Source organism: Ictidomys tridecemlineatus, chromosome 13, assembly GCF_052094955.1.
Source record: "Ictidomys tridecemlineatus isolate mIctTri1 chromosome 13, mIctTri1.hap1, whole genome shotgun sequence".
Lineage (NCBI taxonomy): Eukaryota > Metazoa > Chordata > Mammalia > Rodentia > Sciuridae > Ictidomys > Ictidomys tridecemlineatus.
In genome coordinates this window covers 571,234-593,610 of record NC_135489.1, presented here as the reverse complement: position 1 = coordinate 593,610, position 22,377 = coordinate 571,234, and the positions used below count along the sequence as shown (strand labels likewise).

Below are 22,377 nucleotides of genomic sequence, written 5' to 3'. Positions count from 1 at the left end.
TCACGCCCAGGGCCTTCCAGGACGACAGCAGGAGGCCAGCCTGGTGCACAGCAGGGTGCTCACGTGGCCAGCGGGCACCGGCGGGAGCACCTGGCTTGGCGGGCCGTGCAGGCCATGCATGACAGGGCATTTTCATCCCTGTGAGGCCCGTGACGTGGCACGCCAACAAAGCCACCTGCCACGCATCTCAGAAGGCACCCCGCGGTGTGCAGTGGCTCATGAATGCGAATTAAAAACCGTGGTGAGAAGTGGTTTCCCTTCACTAGGGTGGCTGTGCAGGGGACTTGGGAGAGGACATGGAAAAATGGGACCCTGGGCAGTACAGCAGGTTCTACAGCCCTTGGCAATATCTTAAGAACTGAAATAGACTCATGGCAAGAGCATTGCCTCTGCTCCAGGTCCATGTGGGACCTGAACACATCCATCCACAGCAAGCAGCCCTCCAGTGTCGACAGGGCTCTGTGAGAGTCTCACTTTCAAAAGGCTGGCGAGCAGATGGAAGAAGCAGGGTGCACCCCCTTGCAGCCAGAGCCGCGGCAGGAACTGGGGCGAGCGCTGCACACAGGCCACTGCTCCCCAGTGGGTTTGCCAGCCGCCCTGGGGCACGAGACACCTCCTGCACCGTGCAGATGCCCTGGAGTGGCCTCATCCAATGGCTGGGAAGCTCAGTGGGCTCACTGAACACGTGGCCCACTGGGACCCACCCGGATGCGGGCGCCATCCCGTGTGTGAGGCAGCATCCGGCAGGCCCAGGGCTCGGGGTGGGCAGGGGCGTGCAGCGAGCTTTCGGTGCTTTTGCCAAGGAGGCTGCTGTAGGCTTGCAGGTGTGCCAGCGCCAGACCAGCCTGCCCCCAGCACCATGCATGAAGTCATGGTCTAAGGACACTGGACCCTTTGGGACAGCATCCAGGAAGAGCCAAGCCTGCCCCCATGGTGACGGGTCTCTTCTGGCACTCTGGTGACTAAGCCTCTCCTAGACTGCTCCCTGGGGGTCTCGCCCTGTCCTGCGCGCGGCCTGTGTCTGGCTTCTGCCGAGCCAGCTCTGGGAGGCCTGCCTGCCGGAATGCACCTCTCCTGGCCTCATGCCACACGTTGGCACTGACCTCAGGTGCTCAGGCCCAAAGGATGGCAGCTTCTGAGCTCGGGGCTGGCATGGCTGAGTCCGTGGACAGCCTCCTTCCGAGTCGGGAGAAGCCCTCCTGCCTCACAGGGAGCCAGGACCTGCCTGAGCACTGTCGGGCTGGAGAAGGACCCTCTTTGGGGACTTACGTCGGGGTGACTCTCAGTCTCCGTTCCTGAGAGGCCTGCTGCCAGTCGGCGCCTGCTGCCTCATGCTTTCTGAGGCTGGTGAGGTCTCCATGTGCTGCCCCAGGCCGGCTGTGGTCGGCCCTGTCCTGAGGATCCCGTGACCATCCTCAGGTTCCCTTCTGAAGCAAGAACGCGAGCTCGTGTGCACAGCGAAGGTTGTGGAGGGCCACAGCGGCCTCACAGCCCAGGCCCTGCCCCCCAGCCCAACTACAGGACCCTGGGTGGCAGGCCCCTGGCTATCACTCCTGGAGCCAGGTCCCTGGAGGAGGGGGCTATCAGGCCCCCACCATCCACGCTGGTCTTCCCAGACGCGCCTATCAGGCCTCCCAGCTGCACTTCTTCAGATATGGCAGGAAGTTGGCCTGGGCAGCAGGCACTCCGGCTCCAGGAGCCTGGATCTAGTCCCTGGGCCCTCTGGGCAGGTAGCTGCAGGACACAGGGAAAGTTCAGCTGACACTGAGGCCTGATGGGCACAGGGCTGCTCCTGGGCTGGGCTGCAGCTCTGCCTCAGGAAGGACCTGTCTGCCCTCCTGGGGTCCTGCCTGAAACCCTCAGTGTCTCCGCTCAGCTGTGTGCTGCCAGCAAGCTGACAGGCTCGAGGCTCACTTTGGTGGGAACCTAAGCTTTGAAACAAATTAGACTCTTGTTGACGTTGTAGTAGAATCAGAAGGGACTGAAGAGCTCTGGGAAGCACAACTCCACGGTTCCTGTGATTTCGGAGGCCTTTCTGGGCTTCCCAGACCCCTGTAGGAACGGTTTCCTCTCGGCATCTAGCTGGCAAGAGAGCAGGCCGGAGAGGTGGCAGCCCGAGCACTGCTGGGCCAGGCCAAGCCCGCGGTGGGAGGTGGCGGTGGGAGGTGGCGTTGGGAGGGTGGGCACCGGGCAGCTTTTCACGCACTTCAGGACGGAGCTCAAAGCACTGGTCAGCTTCCGTCTGCTGATCAGGAGTCTGTGCTGGATTGAAAGAGGCTAAACTCACAGTTTAACCTCGAGATCGCGTCCAGACCAAGCAGGGGCATTCGTGTGTACCCCGTGCCCATCTCTGCCTTTCTGTCCTTTCTCTCCCTGACTCTCTCCCTCTCTGTCTCTCTCTTTCTGCCTCTGGCCCCCTCTCTCCCTCCCTGTCTCTCATGTCCACCTACGTTTCAGCACCACGTGAACCGTATGTGTGATCTTGACCAGCTTTTCCTCGGCTAGGATGGGACGGTGGTTTCCACTGGACCAGCTGCAGCTTCCCGCTCCCTGCCATGCGGCTGTGGAGCCAAGTCTGCAGCAGCGTGTGGGTGGAGTCAGGCTTCTCTTGGGAGGTGTGGTGGGTTTACCTGGGCTCCGAGCCAGCGGCTGTGGCCTCCCAGTGAGGCCTGTGTAGTCCCTTCCTGGCCAGGACACTTCCTGTCCCCTCCTTCTACTTCCTGTTTCTCTCCAGGCCACAGGCAGTGAATCTTGTGGCCTCTGGTCACATGTGCTGATGTCACCTGGCACTCTAGTGGACTGGCTGTCTACCTCAGTGGGCACATGTGCCCAGGGCTGGCCTGGCCACTTTTCTGATCTGAGCACGTAGGGTGGGCAGAGGCGGACATGGTCTGCAGCCTCTCAGGCAAGTTGTTGGGTGCAGGGGGCACCAGCTATGGGTGGTGTCCGGCCCAGCATGCTCCCCAGGAGCCAAGGAGAGTCCTGTGGAGAGGCTGTCCTGGGGGCTACTTCTGCAGAAGTCCTCCCCACTGGTCAGCAGAGGCCCTTCTTGGAACCAGCCTCATTCCCTAGGGATCTGTGTAGTGGCTGTGTTCTTGTCCTGGGGGCCTGAGCCCTCAACCGTGTCACTGATGTGGTCTCCATTCCACAGGACTGGATGCCTTTAGGGTGTTCAGAGCATCCAAATACGGCCTGTCGGTGGGCGTGTCCAGCTGCCCAGCAGGCAGCACGGGCTGTGCTGGTCACAGGGAGCAGAAGGCTCTGTAGTGAGGCCCTGAACTCCAGCCTCTGCTTCCTGAGGGGCCTGAGGCCATCTCCTGATCGGGGCTCAGAGCCCCTGGGAAGGGGGCCTGAGCGGACCGTGTGCCCCTTTGAGCCCAGACCTGGCAGGAGGGGTCCCAGGAGCTGGGCCCCAGCGAGGCCTGGCACCCAGTCACCAGGGGCGTGCGTTGGTGCCCAAAGTCAATTAGAGCGCCTGTGTGCCGGCCTGCTGATCCGATTTAGGCCAAGGAGCGCTCCAGTAATGGGCGATTACCCAGAGCTTAATGGCCCTTTATGTTGATGCGACTTCCATGCACCTCGTGTGCTTTGATGAATCGCTCCTTAGGTGCAGTGTGGGGACAGCCTCCATAAAGATTAATAATTGGCTCATCAACACGAAAATCCAATCTTGGGGTTTTCCACTCCGGCTCTGGGCTGCCTGCACATCCTACCTCTCCCGCTCCTTCTCTTCCTCGGTCCTCCTCCTCCTTCCCATGGCAGCCTCCTGCTGGGGTCTACTGTGACCCCACACCTTGGTGCTTCCCTGGGCAGACCTCTCTGGAAGACAGGAGCAGGGCCTGTGCACTCGGGTGTGCATGGCTGGGGGCCTCGTCCAGCAGGGACCCGCCAGCGAGAGCTCTGACACTAGGTGCCACGGCATGGGGACAGGAAGGTGGCCTTTCACAGATGGCCAGCAGGCAGGGGTGGCGTGGGCCTCCCTCCCTGGGGGCTCCTGGGACCACCTGGTGCGCACCAGGGTGAAGGGTGGCCTGCTGAGTGGGCGGGGCCTCGGCGAGGGTGCTGGAGCCGTCCTGGAAGCCCTGCTCTGGGCGCAGCTGGGAGTCTGACCACAGAGTCAGTGAGGCGTCCTGGTCTGAGTGTGGAGACCCCGGGGCCAGCAGTGGGCAGCAGGAGGAGGCGGCAGAGCACACGCCGCAGCCAGGAGTGAAGACGAGGGGCGATGGAGGTGCCCTCCACCCTCGTCCTCGAGCGCACCACGGGTGGAGGAGACTCAGAGCTGGGCGGACTGGGCAAGGCAGGCCCTTGCTGGGCAGGAAAGGCTCTGCAAGCGTGCTGGCCCCGGTCTGTGCCTGTGGAGGCCAAGCTTGCAGACCTCAGGCTTCTGCCACACTCCCGTGTCCCTGAGAGGACAGAGGGCCTGGGCTGTCGCGGGTCTGCTCCCCCCGGGGGCAGGGTGGCTCTCCGCCCGGCAAGGCCGTGCCCAGACCCTGCGCTGTCAGCCACCGGCCTGGCCTTCCTGGTCTCTGTTCCGTGGCTCAGGAATTCAGCCTGAGAGGCATGGAGTCGCGGTCGCAGCACTTCCCAGGGTGCTGTAGACGCTGCATCACTTCCCGACACCCAGGTTCAGAGGCAGGCCGCGAGCGTCCACACCTGCTGCGACTCTACACGGGCCTCCAGCCCCCTCAGCATCCACTGGTTGAGCAGTGAGGGGCTGGTGCCCTCTGAGCTGCCTTTGCCCACAGGTGAGCCAGGCGCTGCCAGTGGCCCAGGCTGAGGACCCTGGCACGGTGCCGGTTCCCAGGCCCTGCTGTGGGTCCCGCATGGAGGTCACAGCTGGCTCCTCCCGAGGGCAGCTGGGCCTGTGGAGGGCATCGCAATGCCACACTAGTGATTTCCTCAGGACCTGCCCGTGGGTGCGCCCTGCCCTCAGGACTTGCCCATAGATGCTCCCCGTCTTCAGCACCTCCCTATGGTGCTCCCCTCCCTCAGGACCTCACTATGGTGCTCCCCTCCCTCAGGACCTCACTATGGTGCTCCCCCTCCCTCAGGACCTGCCTGTGTGCTCCCCCTCCTCAGGACCTGCCTATGGTGCTCCCCCTCCCTCAGGACCTCACTATGGTGCTCTCCTTCCTCAGGACCTGCCTATGGTGCTCCCCCTCCTCAGCACCTCCCTATGGTGCTCTCCTTCCTCAGGACCTGCCTGTGTGCTCCCTTTCCCTCAGGACCTCACTATGGTGCTCCCCCTCAGGACCTCACTATGGTGCTCCCCCTCCCTCAGGACCTGCCTGTGGTGCTCCCCCCTCAGGACCTCCCTATGGTGCTCCCCCTCCCTCAGGACCTCTCTATGGTGCTCCCCCTCCTCAGGACCTGCCTGTGGTGCTCCCCCTCCTCAGGACCTGCCTGTGGTGCTCCCCCTCCTCAGGACCTCACTATGGTGCTCCCCCTCCCTCAGGACCTGCCTTGTGCTCCCCTTCCCTCAGGACCTCCCTATGGTGCTCCCCCTCCTCAGGACCTCACTATGGTGCTCCCCCTCCTCAGGACCTGCCTTGTGCTCCCCTTCCCTCAGGACCTCACTATGGTGCTCCCCCTCCTCAGGACCTCACTATGGTGCTCCCCCTCCTCAGGACCTGCCTGTGGTGCTCCCCCTCCTCAGGACCTGCCTTGTGCTCCCCTTTCCTGGGGGTGTGACCTGTTCCCTGACGCCACGTGACTCTACCCCTAGGCACAGTCAGTTTTTCAGAGCGAGGGCACCACTTCTTCCTGAAGATGGACGGGTGTCTAAGATGCACATCGAGGGGACCTGGAGGGGTCTTCAGGGATGCTGAGGCCCGTGTTCTGCTGTCTCCCCCTCCCAGTGCGGGGCTCCTCAGGCCCTGGGTGGCTCCCGAGCAGCTGGGAACATACTGGAGTGTTCTAGGCAGCAGGCGGCTGGGATCCCGGCTTCTCTTCCCACCAAGCCCAGAGCCACAGCCTGCTCCCTGGGCCATGGGCACGGGGCGCCGTGAAGGGGAGCGTGCTCGGGGTGTGGTGTCCTGGATGCGCCCTGGGCCAGCCAGCAGCCTCTCTGTCCCTGGGTCCAGGCGCCTGCTCTGAAGTGACCTTGGCCTCTGAGGGTGCATTCCTGCAGTGCATTGATGGAGTGGGGGTGGCCCTCGTGCCCACACGCACCCCGCCTCGCAGCCACCTCTGGGGCTGGTTACTGAGGTGTCCGAGCGCCAAGCCCCACGTCCCCTCGGCACCTGGAGGTGCACACCCCAGGCCCTTCCCTCCCATGAGCACAGCACAACTGGGCCAGGCACGTGGACATGCAGCAGGGACGGCCGCCTTTGCCTGTCATGGCCGCATCTTCTAAGGGGGCTGGCACTGCCCACCAGGGGTAGCCTGGGCACAGCAGGGGCCCTGCAGGACCCTGGCCCATGGCCTCTGGTATCCACCCTTCAATGGGGTGGTGAAGAGGGCAGCTGAACCTGTTGGTGACGTTTCTGCCCCTTCCCTTTCTTCTGGCAGTACTGGGGATCCAACCCAGGATGCCCACCACTGAGCCACAGCCCAGTCCTTTCCATGGTTCTGAGACAGGGTCTTGCTGAGTAGCTGAGGCTGCCCTGAAACTTGCCATCCTCGGGCCTCAGCCTCCCGACAGGCGGGGCCACCCCACCTGGCGTTGTTGGTGCTTTTGCAGCTGGTGCTGGACACTTGCTGGGCAGGCAGAGGACTTTGGCGAGCCCCCAGCTGAGCAGCAGGAGGAGGCCAAAACACCCGCCGGTCCTCTCCTCTTCTCCAGGTCCCTGGATTTTACTGCAGTTAAAGGGGCTTTTGGTATTCTTATTTTTCACTTTTGTGGGTTCTGTCAGTTTCCTAACGTGGGAGAGAGCCCTGGAACCGTGCTGATGGAGGCGATGGCCTGGGCCAGGCTTGCTCAAGGGCCTCTGGAGGACGAGCCGGTGCCCGGGGCACCGCAGGAGCACGGCCGGCCTCACAGGACCGGGCCACGTGGCCTCCGCACCCTGCCTCGCTCAGGTTTCCACACGGGGTTGGCACGCCCTGGAGTTTGGGGGCTAAATAGGGAAGCTTCTGCGTCTCGCTCCTCAGGGCCAGCCTACCTGAGGAGGGGCGCGCTTCTTTAAAGCTGTGACTTGCTGTCACTAAGTCCCCGTACTGTCCCCTTCTCTCCTTCTAAAAATAGCAGGCCCCTGGCGCTGGCCTGTGGTGATTGAAAGATTAAGAACAGGCCAAGGCTGGACAGGCGGGGATCTACCTGGACGAGCCGCCCCAGTGAAGGCCGAGGAGCCGTGCTGTTTCCGGCCTCCACAGCTTCTGAGAAGCCCCGGGACCTCAAGTCGCATCTCCAGGTCCTCCAGGCTTTGGGCCCTCGTGAGCACCCTGGGCCCGGCCTGCCTCAGGGGCCACTCTCGGGTGTGCAGGACCAGCACGCGCATGGCCGGGGGCCAGGGCAGGACAGAGCACCCTCCCCCTAAGGGCTGTCTCCTCTCCAGGAGCAGGAGGCCCTGCACCCGCTGCATCAGGCCTGTCGGGCCCATGGCGGGCACAGTTCTCCTCCTCTTCCTGTTTTCTGATCTCTGATCTTTGGCTTTGAGCACGATATTTCTATGTTCTTAACTCAGATCCACTATTGGACCTTAACTCAGAGTGACCCGAGTCTAAGTGCAGAGCCACGGGAGCTGAAAGGCCTGTGTCACACAGGTGCCCTGGGAGGGGCAGAGGTCCCCCGCCGCTCCACAGGGCCTTGCTGCCCAAGTTGACCACCAGAGGCCCTGTTCCAGGAGGTTCTAGACACGGTGCAGGTTTGCTCAGCAGACGCACCTGGACGCTGCCCAGGGTCTCGGAACAGGGGCCAGCCTGCACCGCTCTGGGTCTGCGCGTCCCCGAGGGCTGCCACGCAGGGTTCAATTCTGACTTGAGCTGGGGGCGAGCAGGTGGTTTTAGGGTTTGTAATTATATTTTACAGGAGTGGAGAAGCATGCCCTTCCTGTTTTGTTTTGCTCTCTGAAAAGTTATTTTGGTTTCTCTTAAAAATAAAACTATCCTTGACAAGTTGAGGTCTGTGGGGATGTTCGCCTTCCTGTCCATGGTGGAGAGCTGGCAGGTGTGCCCTGCTGCGGCCCGTCGGCCTGGGCAGAGTGTGGCCCGAGCACCGGTGTCCCTGTCGGAGGTGACACGCACAGTCCTGCGGTTTGCAGTCAGCTTCGTGGAGGACAGGATAGTGGTGAGGACGTCCTGGGAGAAGCACAGGGGTGGCGGTGTCCACCGGGCGCAGCTGTGTCCTCTGAGCACAGCCTGCCCAGAGCAGGGACACGTACCGCTGTCTGAGCTCCAAGCTGGAGCCAGTGTCACTGAGGGACGAGGACCTTCCTCTGCGTCAGGAGGTTTATTTTGAAAACTAACACAGCTTTCTTTTTTGATTTTTGCGAAGATAGTCCTTATCCGTGTTAATGACACTTCTTTAATGTGGGCTTGAGCAAGGTGTCCAGGGTGGCATGGCTGGACCAGATTTCTTATTCTGTAAGCCCAAGTCTGGTTTCTAAGAAGCAGGGAAAGCCACCAGGAAGATTTCGGCCTCTCCTGGCAGCCGCTCTCCAAGCTGGAGGCTGGCCTCTGGCCTCGCAAGGCACGGCCTACCCTCGGAGGTCCCACTGAGGAGCAGGGGCAGGTGGACTGCACAGGCACGTGGGGGGCCAGGCAGAGGCGGCTCTGCTGTGTCACACCACCTTTCTCCGCTGTTTGCTGTGGACACCATGGGCTGTACCTGATGACCGGCATCACTCTCTGCACGCTCTCCCCACAGGGTTCTCCTCTGCCCTGGGACAGGCCACAGAGCTGCAGTGTGGGCCACAGGTAGGGCCTTGGCCATGGGGAGCCTTGGCTGTGCCGGGCCTTGGCTTGGATGGGGGTGGCCTTGGCCGGATGGGACCTTGGATGTCGGGGGCCTCCTCAGGCGGGGCCTCGGCCATGGGGGACCTCAGCCATGTGGGGCCTTGGCCATGAGGGACCTTGGGTGGGGGACCTCAGCCAGGGGGACCTTGGCCCCTGGGGACCTGGGCCGGGCGGCTCAGCTGTGCTTCCCTTTCCCTTCGAACCCTGTGGCTTCTGCCAGCTTCCGGGGCTCCCCTTTCTCTTACGAACTGAACGCTCACCCAAAAGCGCTCGCCCAGCTGGGCCAGGCACCCACGGGAAGAGCAGCTCCTGCGGGCGGCGGGCTTCCGCGGAGTCCCACTGTCCCCATTCCCAAGCACTAACAGGAGGCCACAGAGGACCTTCCCGCCTGGCGGCCTGTCAGCTACATTCAGAAAACCCACAGGCCCTCGCCTGCTCGTGGGCCCCTCCCCAGGCTGCCCCCTCTGCTCCAGGCACTGGGCCTCCTCAGTGACCTCGAGTGGAGAGTGGTCTCTCCTGAGGGAGCTGCAGGTCAAGGCAGGAGCCTCGCCTGAGCCTGAGACTGCCCACGGCCCACTCGGTCAGCTGAAGCGGCAGGAGCTGCACCAGCCCTGTCAGTCCCAGGAGGTGGGGCTCTGCTACTCTAACTGGAAGACTGGGTCCGAGTGGTCAGGCCGGCCAGTGGTGTGGAGAGCGAAGGCCACAGGAGCAGCCCTGGTATGGCACCGTCATGGGCACTGGGTCTCAGTGGGTCTCAGCTGGAGTGTGCCCCTGGGGACCCGAGGCCTGTCCGTGCCTCTGTGTGGCAAGAGCCCCCGAGCCCTCAGGATCCATCCCTCTCGAGCCGGGGTGCCTGGCCCAGCTGGGTGAAAGTCCAGGGGGGTCCCAGCTCCAGGCCAGCTGGGCAACTTAGGGAGACCCTTCTCCAGTAAGAAGACCCTTCCCCCATGTGGCTCAGTGGTTCAGAACCAGTGGGTTCCATCCTCAGGACAAAAACAGAAAAACAGAACAGAACACAACCCCAGCAGCACCGGGCAGCTCTGGCGCTGAAGGCCCAGGGCCTTCTCTGCCGATGCCCACTCCGACCTGCTCCCCGTCTTGCGGCAGTCCCTCTTCCCATCCTCCCTGGTGGCCTGCTTCTTGCTGCTCAGCCACAGCAGGCTGTCTGCCTGGCCAGTGCAGGTTGGAGAGGGCCGGGGGTCTGCTGCTGTGCCTGCAGTGCCCGACTGGGAGCCCTCAAGGGATCAGCACCGTCGCGGGGCAAGAAAGGAGTTTGCTCATTCCGTGAAACGTGCCTGGATATCCTCAGTCACTTTCAGAGACCAAAGGTTGGGAATGTGTGTGAGCCTTGCTGAGCATGAGGGGGCGGGGGCGGGCGCCAGTCTCCAGACCACGGGCTCCTTTCCTTGGTGAGGTCTCCGTGTGGTCAGGTGCAAGCCGGGAGCGGAACTGGGGGGCACCGGGGGTGTCCACTGCCCCGCTTCTCCCTCAGCTTTTCCTCAAGGGCACTAGAAGGGGAGACCCCGTGAAAGCCTAGGTACTGCACCTAGCACGACCCCACCTCCAGGCCCCAGGGCTGTGCACGGACACCCGGGGCCCTGCAGAGCCCATGCACGGCCCTGAACCCAGCACTGACTTCCCAGCCCCCGTCCAGGTGTGTGCTGGGGGTGTGGGCGTGTGCAGGGAGGAGACAGGACACACGCCGCATGTGCGGCCTGGCTGTGCCCGGGATTCTCACTGCCACACACACGTTAGAGAAAAGCAAGACTTTCCACCTCGGGAGCAATTTAGAGAAAAAATTGAATATAAGGGAAAAAACCCTTCTTAATAAGCTGTGCTGTGGTCTAACAGTTGGCCACATCCTGTGGAGGACGTCGAAGTGAGCGAGCAGAGTTCCTCTTTCGGGCGGGTCGTGAGGGTCACATGTCACCTGCAGTTCAAAACACCTCTATAAAGAGAAGCCTTCATGTCGGTGGAAAAGCTGAATAAGAGGGTGGAAATTATCAGTGGAGAGAGCACTGTGGGAACCGTGGGCGGACGCCTGGAGAGGAAGCCACCAGGGCCCAGTGGCAGCCCAGGGCCAGGCGGCCCCGGGGCGAAACCATGACCTCACGGAGAGCGGGCGGGAAGGGGAGCCGGCTGGGGTCCTGTGCCCAGCCTGGCAGCCTGGAGTGCCCGTCCCAGAGTGGGCACGGCCGTGACACCCTCTCTGGACTGTGGCAGAGGTACTGCCACACTGCTCCAGCGCAGCACGCTCCCGCCGGCCGCCCACCAGGCCCTGGGGGACCTGGGGAGGCCTGGCACAGCTGGGGGCTGTGGACTCCCTGTGTGCACACCCAGGACGTCGGCTTGTGCTGCTGGAGAGTGGTGCTACCCACAGGTGCTGGGGGCGCCGGTCACACTCCTGAGCCCCCCCACGGCCTCGAGCCCTCCGGAGCTCTGTGAGGGCACCCACCACTGCAGAGCAGAGTCCCCCCGGCCCACCTTGGCCTCCAGCCAGGGCCTCTGGTGGCTCCCTCTGTGGCCCAGGTGCCTCCGAGGGCAGCAGGGAAAGCCCACTCTTCCCCTTTCTCCTGACCAGCAGAGGTTATTTCCTGTGGGCTACAGGCCCCGCGGTCTCCCTCCGCCATGCCAAGGTGTCACCTGGAGTTTCACACTCCTCCACGCCTCTGCCTGGATTCCTCGGGTCCTGTCATGCCTCTGGGAATCACGCCTCCTGTGGCACATGGCGTGGCCCCCCTGGGATCTCCACTAGTACTCCTGCTCCTTCCTCACAGTCCCGCCATGCCTCGCTGCCCCACCCTCCCATCCTGACTGTGCCACCCCTGCTGCACCCTCCGCGTTCCTCCTCTCACCCCCCTCCCCCGTCGGTGACTCCTCTCTCCTCCCTGGTTCCGCAGCCTCAGTGTCCTCGGTCCTCCCTCCTGTCCTCGAGCTCCTCTCGCCCGTGGGTCCCTGGCCCACTTCCCTTCTCCTGGAGGCTGTCCCTGGGTTGTGCACTGGGTGTCCTCACTTCTCCTTCCATGGGGTCCAGCTGCAGGTGCCCGAGTCCCATGGTCTTTGGCCTCGCGGTGGGCAGCTCCGTTCCCCGTCATGGTGCTCTGTGACACTTTCCCACTTGCAACCCTGGGGGGCTCCCTGGTTCAGGAGCCCAGGGACAAGGTGTCTGTCCTGCTTCTACCCTGCCTGGAGTCCTTGGGCCGGAGCTGGGTGCACGGGGGGGTGCCCGTTGTCCAGTCCTGGATGCCACGCCCCACAGTCCCCACCTTCTCACCAGCGCGAACCCTGCCTCACCCAGGAGCATGCACCTCTACTGAGTGGGGTGCTGCCCATCTCCCTAGAAAGTACCCCGAAGGCCCTGGGCTGTGCTCTTCCCTGGCAGCCGGCCCCCTGTGTGGCCGCGCTGGGGCAGAGCAGAGTCAGACGTGACCGAGTGAGTGAGGAGAGGCGCTAAGCTCTCCCCCTCCACAGCCCTGCCACATGTCCAGCTGCCCCAGCCCAGCTTGGTGCCCAGCACAACCAAGAGGCCAAGGATGACCAAAAGTAGAACCCTAGGCTCCAACAGACACGCGGCCCACTGTACCCAAGAGACCGCGTCCTGCCTGCCAGGAGCCTCTGCCGGTACCCACAGGGCCACAGGACCTGCACCCACACACCCGACTGTCAGGGAAAGGGCCAGTGGCTAAGGAGCTGCCCGGTGTACTCTGGGGACAAGCTGAGTCCTGAAGGCTGCTCTGTGCCCAGCTTGTGAGCCCTGGCCCTGCTTGTCCTCACAGCAGCGGACAGAGCCTGCTGCCTCCTGAGCTCTGCCACGTCGGGCCGAGCTCTCCAGAGTGCGGCTGGCGTCTGTGCCCAAGGGCCCCTCCTGCTCCTCCACGCAGGGCCCCCCCGCACCTCCACGCAGGCCCCTCCTGCTCCTCCACGCAGGGCCCCCCCTGCATCTCCACGCAGGGCCCCCCCTGCTCCTCCACGCAGGGCCCCCCCGCACCTCCACGCAGGGCCCCTCCGCTCCTCCACGCAGGGCCCCCCCGCACCTCCACGCAGGGCCCCTCCTGCTCCTCCACGCAGGGCCCCCCCTGCTCCTCCACGCAGGGCCCCCCCTGCACCTCCACGCAGGCCCCTCCTGCTCCTCCACGCAGGGCCCCCCCTGCACCTCCACGCAGGGCCCCCCCTGCACCTCCACGCAGGGCCCCCCCTGCTCCTCCACTCAGGGCCCCCCCTGCTCCTCCACGCAGGGCCCCCCCTGCTCCTCCACGCAGGGCCCCCCCTGCACCTCCACGCAGGGCCCCCCCTGCACCTCCACGCAGGGCCCCCCCTGCACCTCCACGCAGGGCCCCCCCTGCTCCTCCACGCAGGGCCCCCCCGCACCTCCACGCAGGGCCCCCCCGCACCTCCACGCAGGGCCCCCCCTGCTCCTCCACTCAGGGCCCCCCCTGCTCCTCCACGCAGGGCCCCCCCCCTGCACCTCCACGCAGGGCCGGGCCTGCTCCAACGAGCTCCTGGGCAGGGCCATGGAAGGAGCAGGGAGACAGGCCTCGGAGCCGGGGTGTGTGCACCCAGGTCCCCTCTCTTATCAGTTCCCATGACACAATTCCTGGTTCCCAACTGCCTTCTGTTGTTGTTGTTCTCAGGGGCAGTGGGTGTTGGAAGGGAGCTTGGGGAAGGGAGGTGATGAAATTCTCGCCCGCCGGTGGCTCCAGGAAGCTGCCCTCAGACAGGCCGGGGCCCCTGACAGCATGAGGGTTTATCTGGGTGCAGGCCTCCAGCCTGTGGCGAAGGGAAACCCGGGCAGTTCCGTGACGTCAGTGCAGGCTCCCCACCTCCACACTCCGCCAGGAAAGGCTGGTGACAGCCTGCCAGAGGACGGTTCCTATCTCAGTGCAGATCAGGTGGCCAGCAAGGGAGGTGGGCGGAGAGAGGGGGTGGTGCAGCCCCCTGGCCACGGCCTTTCCAGCTTCTCTCATTTCCTGCCCATTTGCCAAAACTCACACACTGACCGTGGCCATCGCTGGCCTTGGGGGGACACTGTAGCTGACCATCTATAGGAAACAGGCAGCCTGGCTTCAGAGACCACCCTGCTCTCTTGGCCAAGGGCGCGCTCTGGGGGGACTCTTGTGTCTGCTCCTGGACAGAGGACTCGCTCTGCACCTAGCAGGTTGGCCCCCGTGCCAGGGCCCTGAGGCAGCACTGCCACCCAGAGCCTTTCCCACTGTGCAGGCGCCAGGACCAGGCTGAGAGCCACACGCCAGGCCAGGCAGGACCACCCCGGGACCCCAGGGCCAGGCAGGGAAGGGGAGGGAGAGGCCTCATCTCCAGTGGACGTGCGGACGAGAGGCACGGCAGAGGGCATCTGGAGTCCCCCGTGTGGGCCGACTGTGGCCTCTCCTTCCCTGACCCTTCCTCTCTCTGTTTCTTTCAGTAAATGAAATCATACGCAACGACCTCTCGGGCCCGGAGCCTCACTCCTAGACCGCGGGGAGCTGGCAGCAGCCGCGGGGTCGGCGCCACCCCGACAGCCAAGCTCCCGCGCAGGCTCCTGACCACGGGCCCGACACAGCTGGTGCCACTCAGACTCTGACTTCTGGCACGAGGGGCTGACGACCGCTGCGTGTTCAAGGACGAGCTCTGTCAGGGGCTGCGTGCCCCCTGCAGGGAAAGCCCGCCAAGAGGACTGCGGGCGGCGGAGGCCAGCCTCCCTCAGCACTGGAAGTGCCTTGTCTAACCAGGCCACGTGGTGTCGTGCAGTTGAGCATTGCTGTGCCACCACGAGCATCTGCAGGAGCGAAAACACTGGCTACGAGGCTCCATCCTTGGTGTGTCAGGGGTCTGGCCAGCCGGGCTGTGAGGCTCCCCGCTTCCTCCACGTCTCCTGGGCTGTGTCCCCGAGCTGCCTCAGCCCTGCACGTCTCTGCTCTGTGTGACTAACTCGTAGGATTTTAATAGGAGCATGCTGGGGTCTTAATTTCTAATCTGGTTTTGAATAAAGCACAAAGAGGCCGAATGGCTCAAGGTAGAGTCTTGGACAAAAAAGACACCGTCTGTCTGGGGCGGGTCTGCGTCTGCATGCCTGTACCTAGACCACCATAGGCTTATGTGTTCTTGGTGAGTGACAGACAGGGTGGCAGCGTGTGCTGGCAGGGCCTCCACATGGGAATGACCAGCTCCAGACCCACCTTCCAGCACCTTCCACTGGGTCTGCCGCCCAGCACAGGTGGCATCTTCTCGTCTCACACAGTTAGAGTACTTTAGACCCCCAGAGAGGTGCGTTCAGACACCGGCAGGTTACCACGTGGCAGAGTCAGAAAGTAGTTGTAAATACATTAGGAAGGGAGTGTAACATATTTGTCAATTATAGACTCGTCATTCACAGAAGCCTTAGAGTCTCTGCTTCTAGGAAAAGTTACCCAAAGCAGCGTTTTCAAAGCGGCCACATGCAGGCTGTCTTCAGATCAGTCGCAGCTGCAGCCGGGCGCCTGGGGCCTCCTGCTGCATCTCTACAGTTAGCAGGAGCTGGCAGTGACCTCCTCTCAACCAAAGAGCACGTTGACGGAGCAGGGCCATCCGTCCCTGTGCCTTAGCAGCCGTCGCCCCCTGGTGGAGTAGGCCCGAACTGCACCATGGGTGGAGATGAGGTGGCAGGCCCGCCAGGCACCATCTCTGTAGTGTCCATCTTCAAGGCCGTCCTGCCTCTTCCAACCCGCAGAGAAACAGCTTTGAAAGCCATATCTGACCCTGGGAGGCCGTGAGGAGCTGACTGCAGCCGGGAGCACGGCACTCGCCCCTGCACCTGCTGCTGACCCCGTATCTAGCGTACTGCCGTTGCATGAGCTCTTTCGTAGTAGGCTGTCATGTGAAAGGAAACATTGGAGATCTGTGTCTGCTCTCCTTGTAGTTAGAAAACGGACCCAATAAAGCGGTATTTTTTGCTGGACAATCTCAGTCTGAGAGTGATTCATTGCTCATGGAAAATTCTACTTGGTTCTCTGTGGCTCTGGTGGGAAGTTTCCCGAGATGGGCTTTGCTGGGGAAGCAGCTGCCGTGTGCTCACTGAAGCAGAAGGAAGCACGTCTTGCCGCCGGGTTGTTCCCCTTCTTCCTAATGCTTGTGAAGGAAGCCTGCTGGAAGTGTCCTCCACAGAGAGATGGCAGTGCTGGCCCCGGCCAGGTGGAGAAGGGACTCGTGCTGATGCCAAGTATTTGTGTTCAGAGAAACATCCTGGGCGAGGCTTGGGCCACACACTCTCCCCTGGAGCGGGAGGTGGCTCCCTGGTGCCTGGCGAGCCACCTGCCAGCTGCACTCTCGCCCGCGCCCATGCAGAGCGTCCAGCCATCCACCGAGCGGGTGGGCGCCAGGGCCTCCCCAGCACATAATCTGAAAGAAGGTGTGGCCTTCAGAGCTTTGCCAGGCGCAGAAGCTCCGCCGCCCGCTGAGGGTCTGCAGACTGATCATGCACCCAGAGCAGGCAGAGGCACCCGCTGCCAGCCCCCCCCACACGCACACACTGCTGGAAGTCAGCCCTGCAGGGACCTCACAGGGTTCAGGGACAGCAGGTGGGAGGTGCCCACTGAGCTTTCCCACCCTCTCCGCCAGCAGGGAGCCCCAGGATGGAGGCCAGGAACCTCCAGAGGGCCTCCCTCAGCCTCCCCTGCCTTGGAAACGGAGGTGAAGACACCCTGAAACCAACCATGGTACAGCAAGTGATTCCGGGGCCTTCTGCGCTTCCACCACTGCAGTTTGCATCTCGTTCTGAAATACTGTCATCACCTCAGGAGAGTGGAGAAGCCCACACCTGCTTCCTCCTCCCCAGCCCTGCAGATCCCCAGGCCTGGAGGGGCCGAGGGGAGCCCCGCCGCAGGGGCCTGAGCCTGCCCTTGGCCCCGCCCGGACTGGCCTGCCTCTGCCTGTCAGTGCTGCACACCTGCCCCCAGCCACAGGGCTACCCGTGGACAGGTGCTTCTGCCCTCGGCTGCATGTGTGGGACTGGAGTGCCCAGGGCCAGCAGCGGGAGGGGGCTCCCCGTGTGGCTTGTGAGTGCTCATGCCCAGGACAGACCCCCACTCTCTGCCCTAACTTGGAATGATGTATGTGAAGCACATCGAGTGTATGATTTATATGCCAAAAAAATCAGATCAGGTCTATGATGACTGAGCATTCCCTTAGACCCCCTTCGTGCCCATGTGTGGCTACGCCCAGCAGCACCCACCCACCGTGGGTTTCTACCGGGAAGCTGGACACCCGATCCGAGTGAGTGTGAGTCGCCCCGATGGTGCCAGGGGCCAGGAAATACACACACTGACCCAGCAGGCGGCAGAGGCTGGGCCAGGCCTGCAGCAGCCAGCAGCAAGGCCAGCGTGGGTCCCCACGATGGCACTGCTGTTGCCAGCAGAGCCACCCAGCTCTGACTCCCTGCATTGAAGCTCAGAGCTGCTTCTACACTGTGTGGTCAGAGCACCTGCCATCCTCCCCGTCACTGTGCGACTTGTCGCAAGGAAGAGCCAGCTCCTTCTCAAAGTGCCTGAGCAAACCATGAGCTGCCTGCTGTTAATGCGCTTATGCAGCAGCCATCCCTCTTTCCCAAGAAGGAGCAAACATGCCGGTAAGGGTCTCTTCTGGGGCTAGCCTGAGCCACCTCTGGAGGGAAGACGCTCAGTGCCCTAAGCCAAGGGTCTTCAGCTCCCCTCAGGCCGCTGCTTCGGCAGCTCTGGCCTGGCCTGGGCTGGAGGACGCCGTGCAGACCCCGTACTCCCACTGCCCTCAGAGGGAGGGCTGCCACAGCCACAGCAGCCCCTCAGCCCAGCGTGTCCTCCACACTGCCCCTCTGCTGGCTCAGGGGCCTCTGCAGGTAGGGCTTCTGGGTTGTGTGCATGCCACAGGCCCCCAGAAGTGCCCCCAGTGCTCCCCCCGCCACGACTGTCAGGGTGGGACGGTTCCTCTGTGGAGCACAGCAGGACCCCTGTGGCACTCAGGGAGCTGCTGCTGCTCTGCACCTTTGCCACCACTGAGAGCAAAGGTACCTGGCAGGAGCAAGGAGAGCCGACCGGCAACTCCAGCAGCCCGCAGCGTCCCAGCCGCCACGGGTGGACTGCTTTCCTGGGCACTGGGCATCGTGGAGAAGTAGAGCTCCGAACCTCCCAGGGAGTGAGTGCCCCAAGAGATCGTAGCTCAGCTGCACCCTCCCAGGGGACACCTGGGCTTAGCTCCTCCATACCAACACTGTGGGGCACAGACTTCCTCCCTGTGACCTTTGGGGAAACACCTGGGAGCCTTAGTTTCCTCACATGGAGAAACTGGACTACCAGGAATCCTTCAGCTGAGACAGCCATGCTCACTCCAGGTCCTGGGGCTGTAGGGGAGGAAGGGGAGGCGGGAAGCAGCCAGGGATCCTGTCTTCCAAAGGCTCAAGGCAACACATTTGTGCTCACCAGCCTTGCTCACTGGCCTCTGGGAAGGTCCTCCTCTCTGCTCCCAGCAGGTCCTCCTCTCTGGTATACAGCAGGTCCTCCTCTCTGCTCCCAGGAGGTCCTCCTTTCTGCTCCCAGCAGGTCCTCCTCTCTGCTCCCAGCAGGTCCTCCTCTCTGCTCCCAGCAGGTCCTCCTCTCTGGTCCCTGCAGGTCCTCCTCTCTGCTCCCAGCAGGTCCTCCTCTCTGGTCCCAGCAGGTCCTCCTCTCTGCTCCCAGCAGGTCCTCCTCTCTGCTCCCAGCAGGTCCTCCTCTCTGCTCCCAGCAGGTCCTCCTCTCTGGTCCCTGCAGGTCCTCCTCTCTGGTCCCCAGCAGGTCCTCCTCTCTGCTCCCAGCAGGTCCTCCTCTCTGCTCCCAGCAGGTCCTCCTCTCTGCTCCCAGCAGGTCCTCCTCCCTGGTCCCCAGCAGGTCCTCCTCTCTGCTCCCCTGCAGGTCCTCCTCCCTGGTCCCCAGCAGGTCCTCCTCTCTGCTCCCAGCAGGTCCTCCTCTCTGGTGCCCAGCAGGTCCTTCTCCCTGGTCCCCAGCAGGTCCTCCTCTCTGGTGCCCAGTGGGTCTTCCTCCCTGGTCCCCAGCAGGTCCTCCTCTCTGGTGCCCAGCAGGTCCTCCTCTCTGGTCCCAGCAGGTCCTCCTCTCTGCTCCCAGCAGGTCCTCCTCTCTGCTCCCAGCAGGTCCTCCTCCCTGGTCCCCTGTAGGTCCTCCTCTCTGCTCCCAGCAGGTCCTCCTCTCTGGCCCCAGCAGGTCCTCCTCTCTGCTCCCAGCAGGTCCTCCTCTCTGCTCCCAGCAGGTCCTCCTCTCTGCTCCCAGCAGGTCCTCCTCTCTGGTCCCAGCAGGTCCTCCTCCCTGGTCCCCAGCAGGTCCTCCTCTCTGCTCCCAGCAGGTCCTCCTCCCTGGTCCCCATCAGGTCCTCCTCCCTGGTCCCCAGCAGGTCCTCCTCTCTGCTCCCAGCAGGTCCTCCTCCCTGGTCCCCAGCAGGTCCTCCTCTCTGCTCCCAGCAGGTCCTCCTCTCTGGTCCCCAGCAGGTCCTCCTCCCTGGTCCCCTGCAGGTCCTCCTCTCTGGTGCCCAGCAGGTCCTCCTCTCTGGTCCCAGCAGGTCCTCCTCTCTGGTCCCAGCAGGTCCTCCTCCCTGGTCCCCTGCAGGTCCTCCTCTCTGCTCCCAGCAGGTCCTCCTCTCTGGCCCCAGCAGGTCCTCCTCTCTGGTCCCCAGCAGGTCCTCCTCCCTGGTCCCCTGCAGGTCCTCCTCTCTGGTGCCCAGCAGGTCCTCCTCTCTGCTCCCAGCAGGTCCTCCTCTCTGCTCCCAGCAGGTCCTCCTCTCTGATCCCTGCAGGTCCTCCTCTCTGCTCCCAGCAGGTCCTCCTCTCTGATCCCTGCAGGTCCTCCTCTTAGCTCCCAGCAGGTCCTCCTCCCTGGTGCCCAGCAGGTCCTCCTCTCTGGTGCCCAGCAGGTCCTCCTCCCTGGTCCCCAGCAGGTCCTCCTCTCTGGTCCCCAGTGGGTCTTCCTCTAGTCTCCTGCCAGTTTTCCTTTCTGGTTCTAGGCAGCTCTTTCTCTCTGGTTCCTGCAGGTCCACATCTTTGGTCTCCATCTGGGCAGACTTGGTGCCACTGAAGACAGGGGGTGGAAGTGACAGGGCTGGAACAAGGTTGGAAATGCAGGACAACTTCCACATGCTCTGGAGGGCAGTCCCCTTTTAACCTGGATGCCATGCTGTGAGGTAGCCAAGGTCACGTTCGGAGGCTTGTGCTGGAGGTGCTGGCGAGTGCCTGCTGAGGGCCCGGCTGCACCAGCCCAGGAGCACAAGCAGGAGAGAGGGAGGGAGGGACTGCACCAGCAGTCGGTGAAATCTGGGTTTCTACCTTAGCCACAGCTGGTCCCTGCTGACACCGAGGACAGCAGGGACCAGCTGTGCTGCCAAGCTCTACCCCAACTGCAGAAAAAGTGCTGTTGTTTTAATTAACTTCTGTGGTGCGTGTCGCATGGCAGGAGATGACTGAAAGGCAACAGGCTGGGCCCTGTGGGGCCCTGTGGGCTGTGAAAAGGACTGGGGCTAGAGGCAGAGCAGGGCCGTGCGCTGGCCACAGGAAACCAGGCCTGGTGTGGCACGCCCTCAACCCCAGCAGCTCGAGAGGCTGGAGTGGGAAGGATGGCAAGTTTGAGGCCAACTTGGGCAACTTAGAAAAACCTTGTCTCAAAAGAAAAAATAAAAAAGGCTGGGATGTAGCTCAGTGGCAGAACTCCCCTGGGTTCATCCCCACCAAATAATAATAATGATTTTAAATCTTAAATATGATTCAAATGACCAGGGGCGTGTCTGTAAGTAGCTGCCGGGAGCAGGGAAAGCGGTCAAGGGAATCAGTCACTCAGTGGATAACAGTTGGGAGCAGGGCAGTGGTGGTGGTGAGCTGAGTCCCACGCACCAGTGCAGGCTGCCGAGCTAGGATGGGCTGCTTCCAGGCAGGGCACTGGGACAGGCGTGGAGAAGAGGGACCGGGCAGAGCCAGAGGACCCCAAGAAGGGCCTGCCGGTGCTGGCGGGCCTCACCTCGGGCCTCACTCTGTGTTGTGAACCCAGGGCACGTTACCACGGAGCCACACCCAGCCCTTTTTAAGATAGTTCATTAGAGACAGGGTCTCGCTAAGCTGCTGAGCTGGCTGTGAACTCAGATCCTCTGGCCTCAGCCTCCCGAGCGTGGGCCACTGTGCCAGGCCCTGGGGAGATCCCAGTTCTTCAGTAGGTCCTCCCATGTCACCGGTGGCTTGTCTGTCATCCTGACTCTAAGGAACCTGTCCACGTCACCTGAGGCAGAGTCTGATGTCCTTTTGCTGTTTGGTGGGTGGAATCCAGAGCCATGGCCCTCCTGTCGCTCGGGACCACGGGCTCCACAGACCTCGCTGGGGAAGCTTCACCAACTTTGTGCCTCTCCTTCTGACCTCCCATTCCTCCCTCGCTCACGGGTACCCTTTCTTCATTCCTGTGTTCCCTAATGCTTGAGATGGAGGCCAAGCCAGGACCATGGTGCCCCTGTGTCAAGCAGCCGTCCGGGAGGCTGAGGCAGGACAACCCCAAGTTCAAGGCCAGCCTGGGCACCTTAGTCACCCTGCCTCAAAATGAAGTATATAAAGGCCTGGGGGACGGGCGTGGTGGCACATGCCTGTAACCCCAGTGGCTTGGCAGGCTGAGGCAGGAGGATGGTGAGTTCAAAGCCAGGCTCAGTAATTTAGCCAGGCGCTAAGATGAGACCCTCTCTCTCAATAAAATACAGGGAAGGGCTGGGTGTGGCTCAGTGGCCAAGCACCCCTGCATTCGATCGCCAGTACAGAGACAAAACAAAACAAAAACTAGTAGGCAGCTGAGTCCTCGCCTGAAGCTTCTTTCCCACCAGGCCTGGGTCCTGTGGCTTCTGGTGACGTGGCTTTACCCGGTGTCCCACTGTCATGTTTTCACCTCATGAAATCCAAAGTCCCGCTAAGTTCCCTTGACTCTTCACCCACTGGAGGTGGCAGGTTTCCCGTGCCCGGGGTCTTGACTGGCTCCCGTCTCCATCAGCTGTGCCCTGCTGTGACCAAAGGCCCGCAGAACAACTGCGGAGGAGCACAGGGTCAGTCAGGGCTCAGGTTTCCCCAGGCTCCATTCCCAGGGCCCAGGTGAGGCAGGAGACCATGCAGAAGAGTGTGGCGGAGGGAAGCAGCTCACTTGGTGACCAGGGACAGACAGCGAGAGACTCCACTCTGCAGACACACGGCGCATACACATTCTAACAGCCTGCCCCCAGCGAGCCCCTCCTCAGTGACCACGCAGCTCGTCCACCAGGGGTGGACTCACGGGGGTCAAGACTCGACAACCCGATCGTTTCGCCTCGGCACCTTCCTGCACTGTCCCACCCAGGAGCCTCTGGGGACACCTCATCTAGGCCCCAACATCTAAGCCAGAACATGGCTCATGTGATCTTACTCCATGTTCCTGAGTGTCGTTTTGGTGCAGAACGTGGGCTGTTCCGGAACTGCTCCTGAGCACGTTCTGTGGGCGTGGC

General features: G+C 62.8%; 1 protein-coding gene across 1 annotated transcript in view; it reads left to right on the top strand.

Annotated features, from left to right (window-relative positions):
- The window catches only part of LOC101956975 (nuclear factor of activated T cells 1), a 57,847-nt gene extending 43,542 nt beyond the window's left edge, over nucleotides 1–14,305 (top strand). The window contains exon 9 of the mRNA XM_078030686.1: nucleotides 8,807–14,305. Coding sequence (XP_077886812.1) covers nucleotides 8,807–9,006 — 200 coding nt within the window. The 3' untranslated portion in view covers nucleotides 9,007–14,305. The remainder of the gene's footprint in view (nucleotides 1–8,806) is intronic.
- The last annotated feature ends 8,072 nt before the right edge of the window (nucleotides 14,306–22,377 follow it).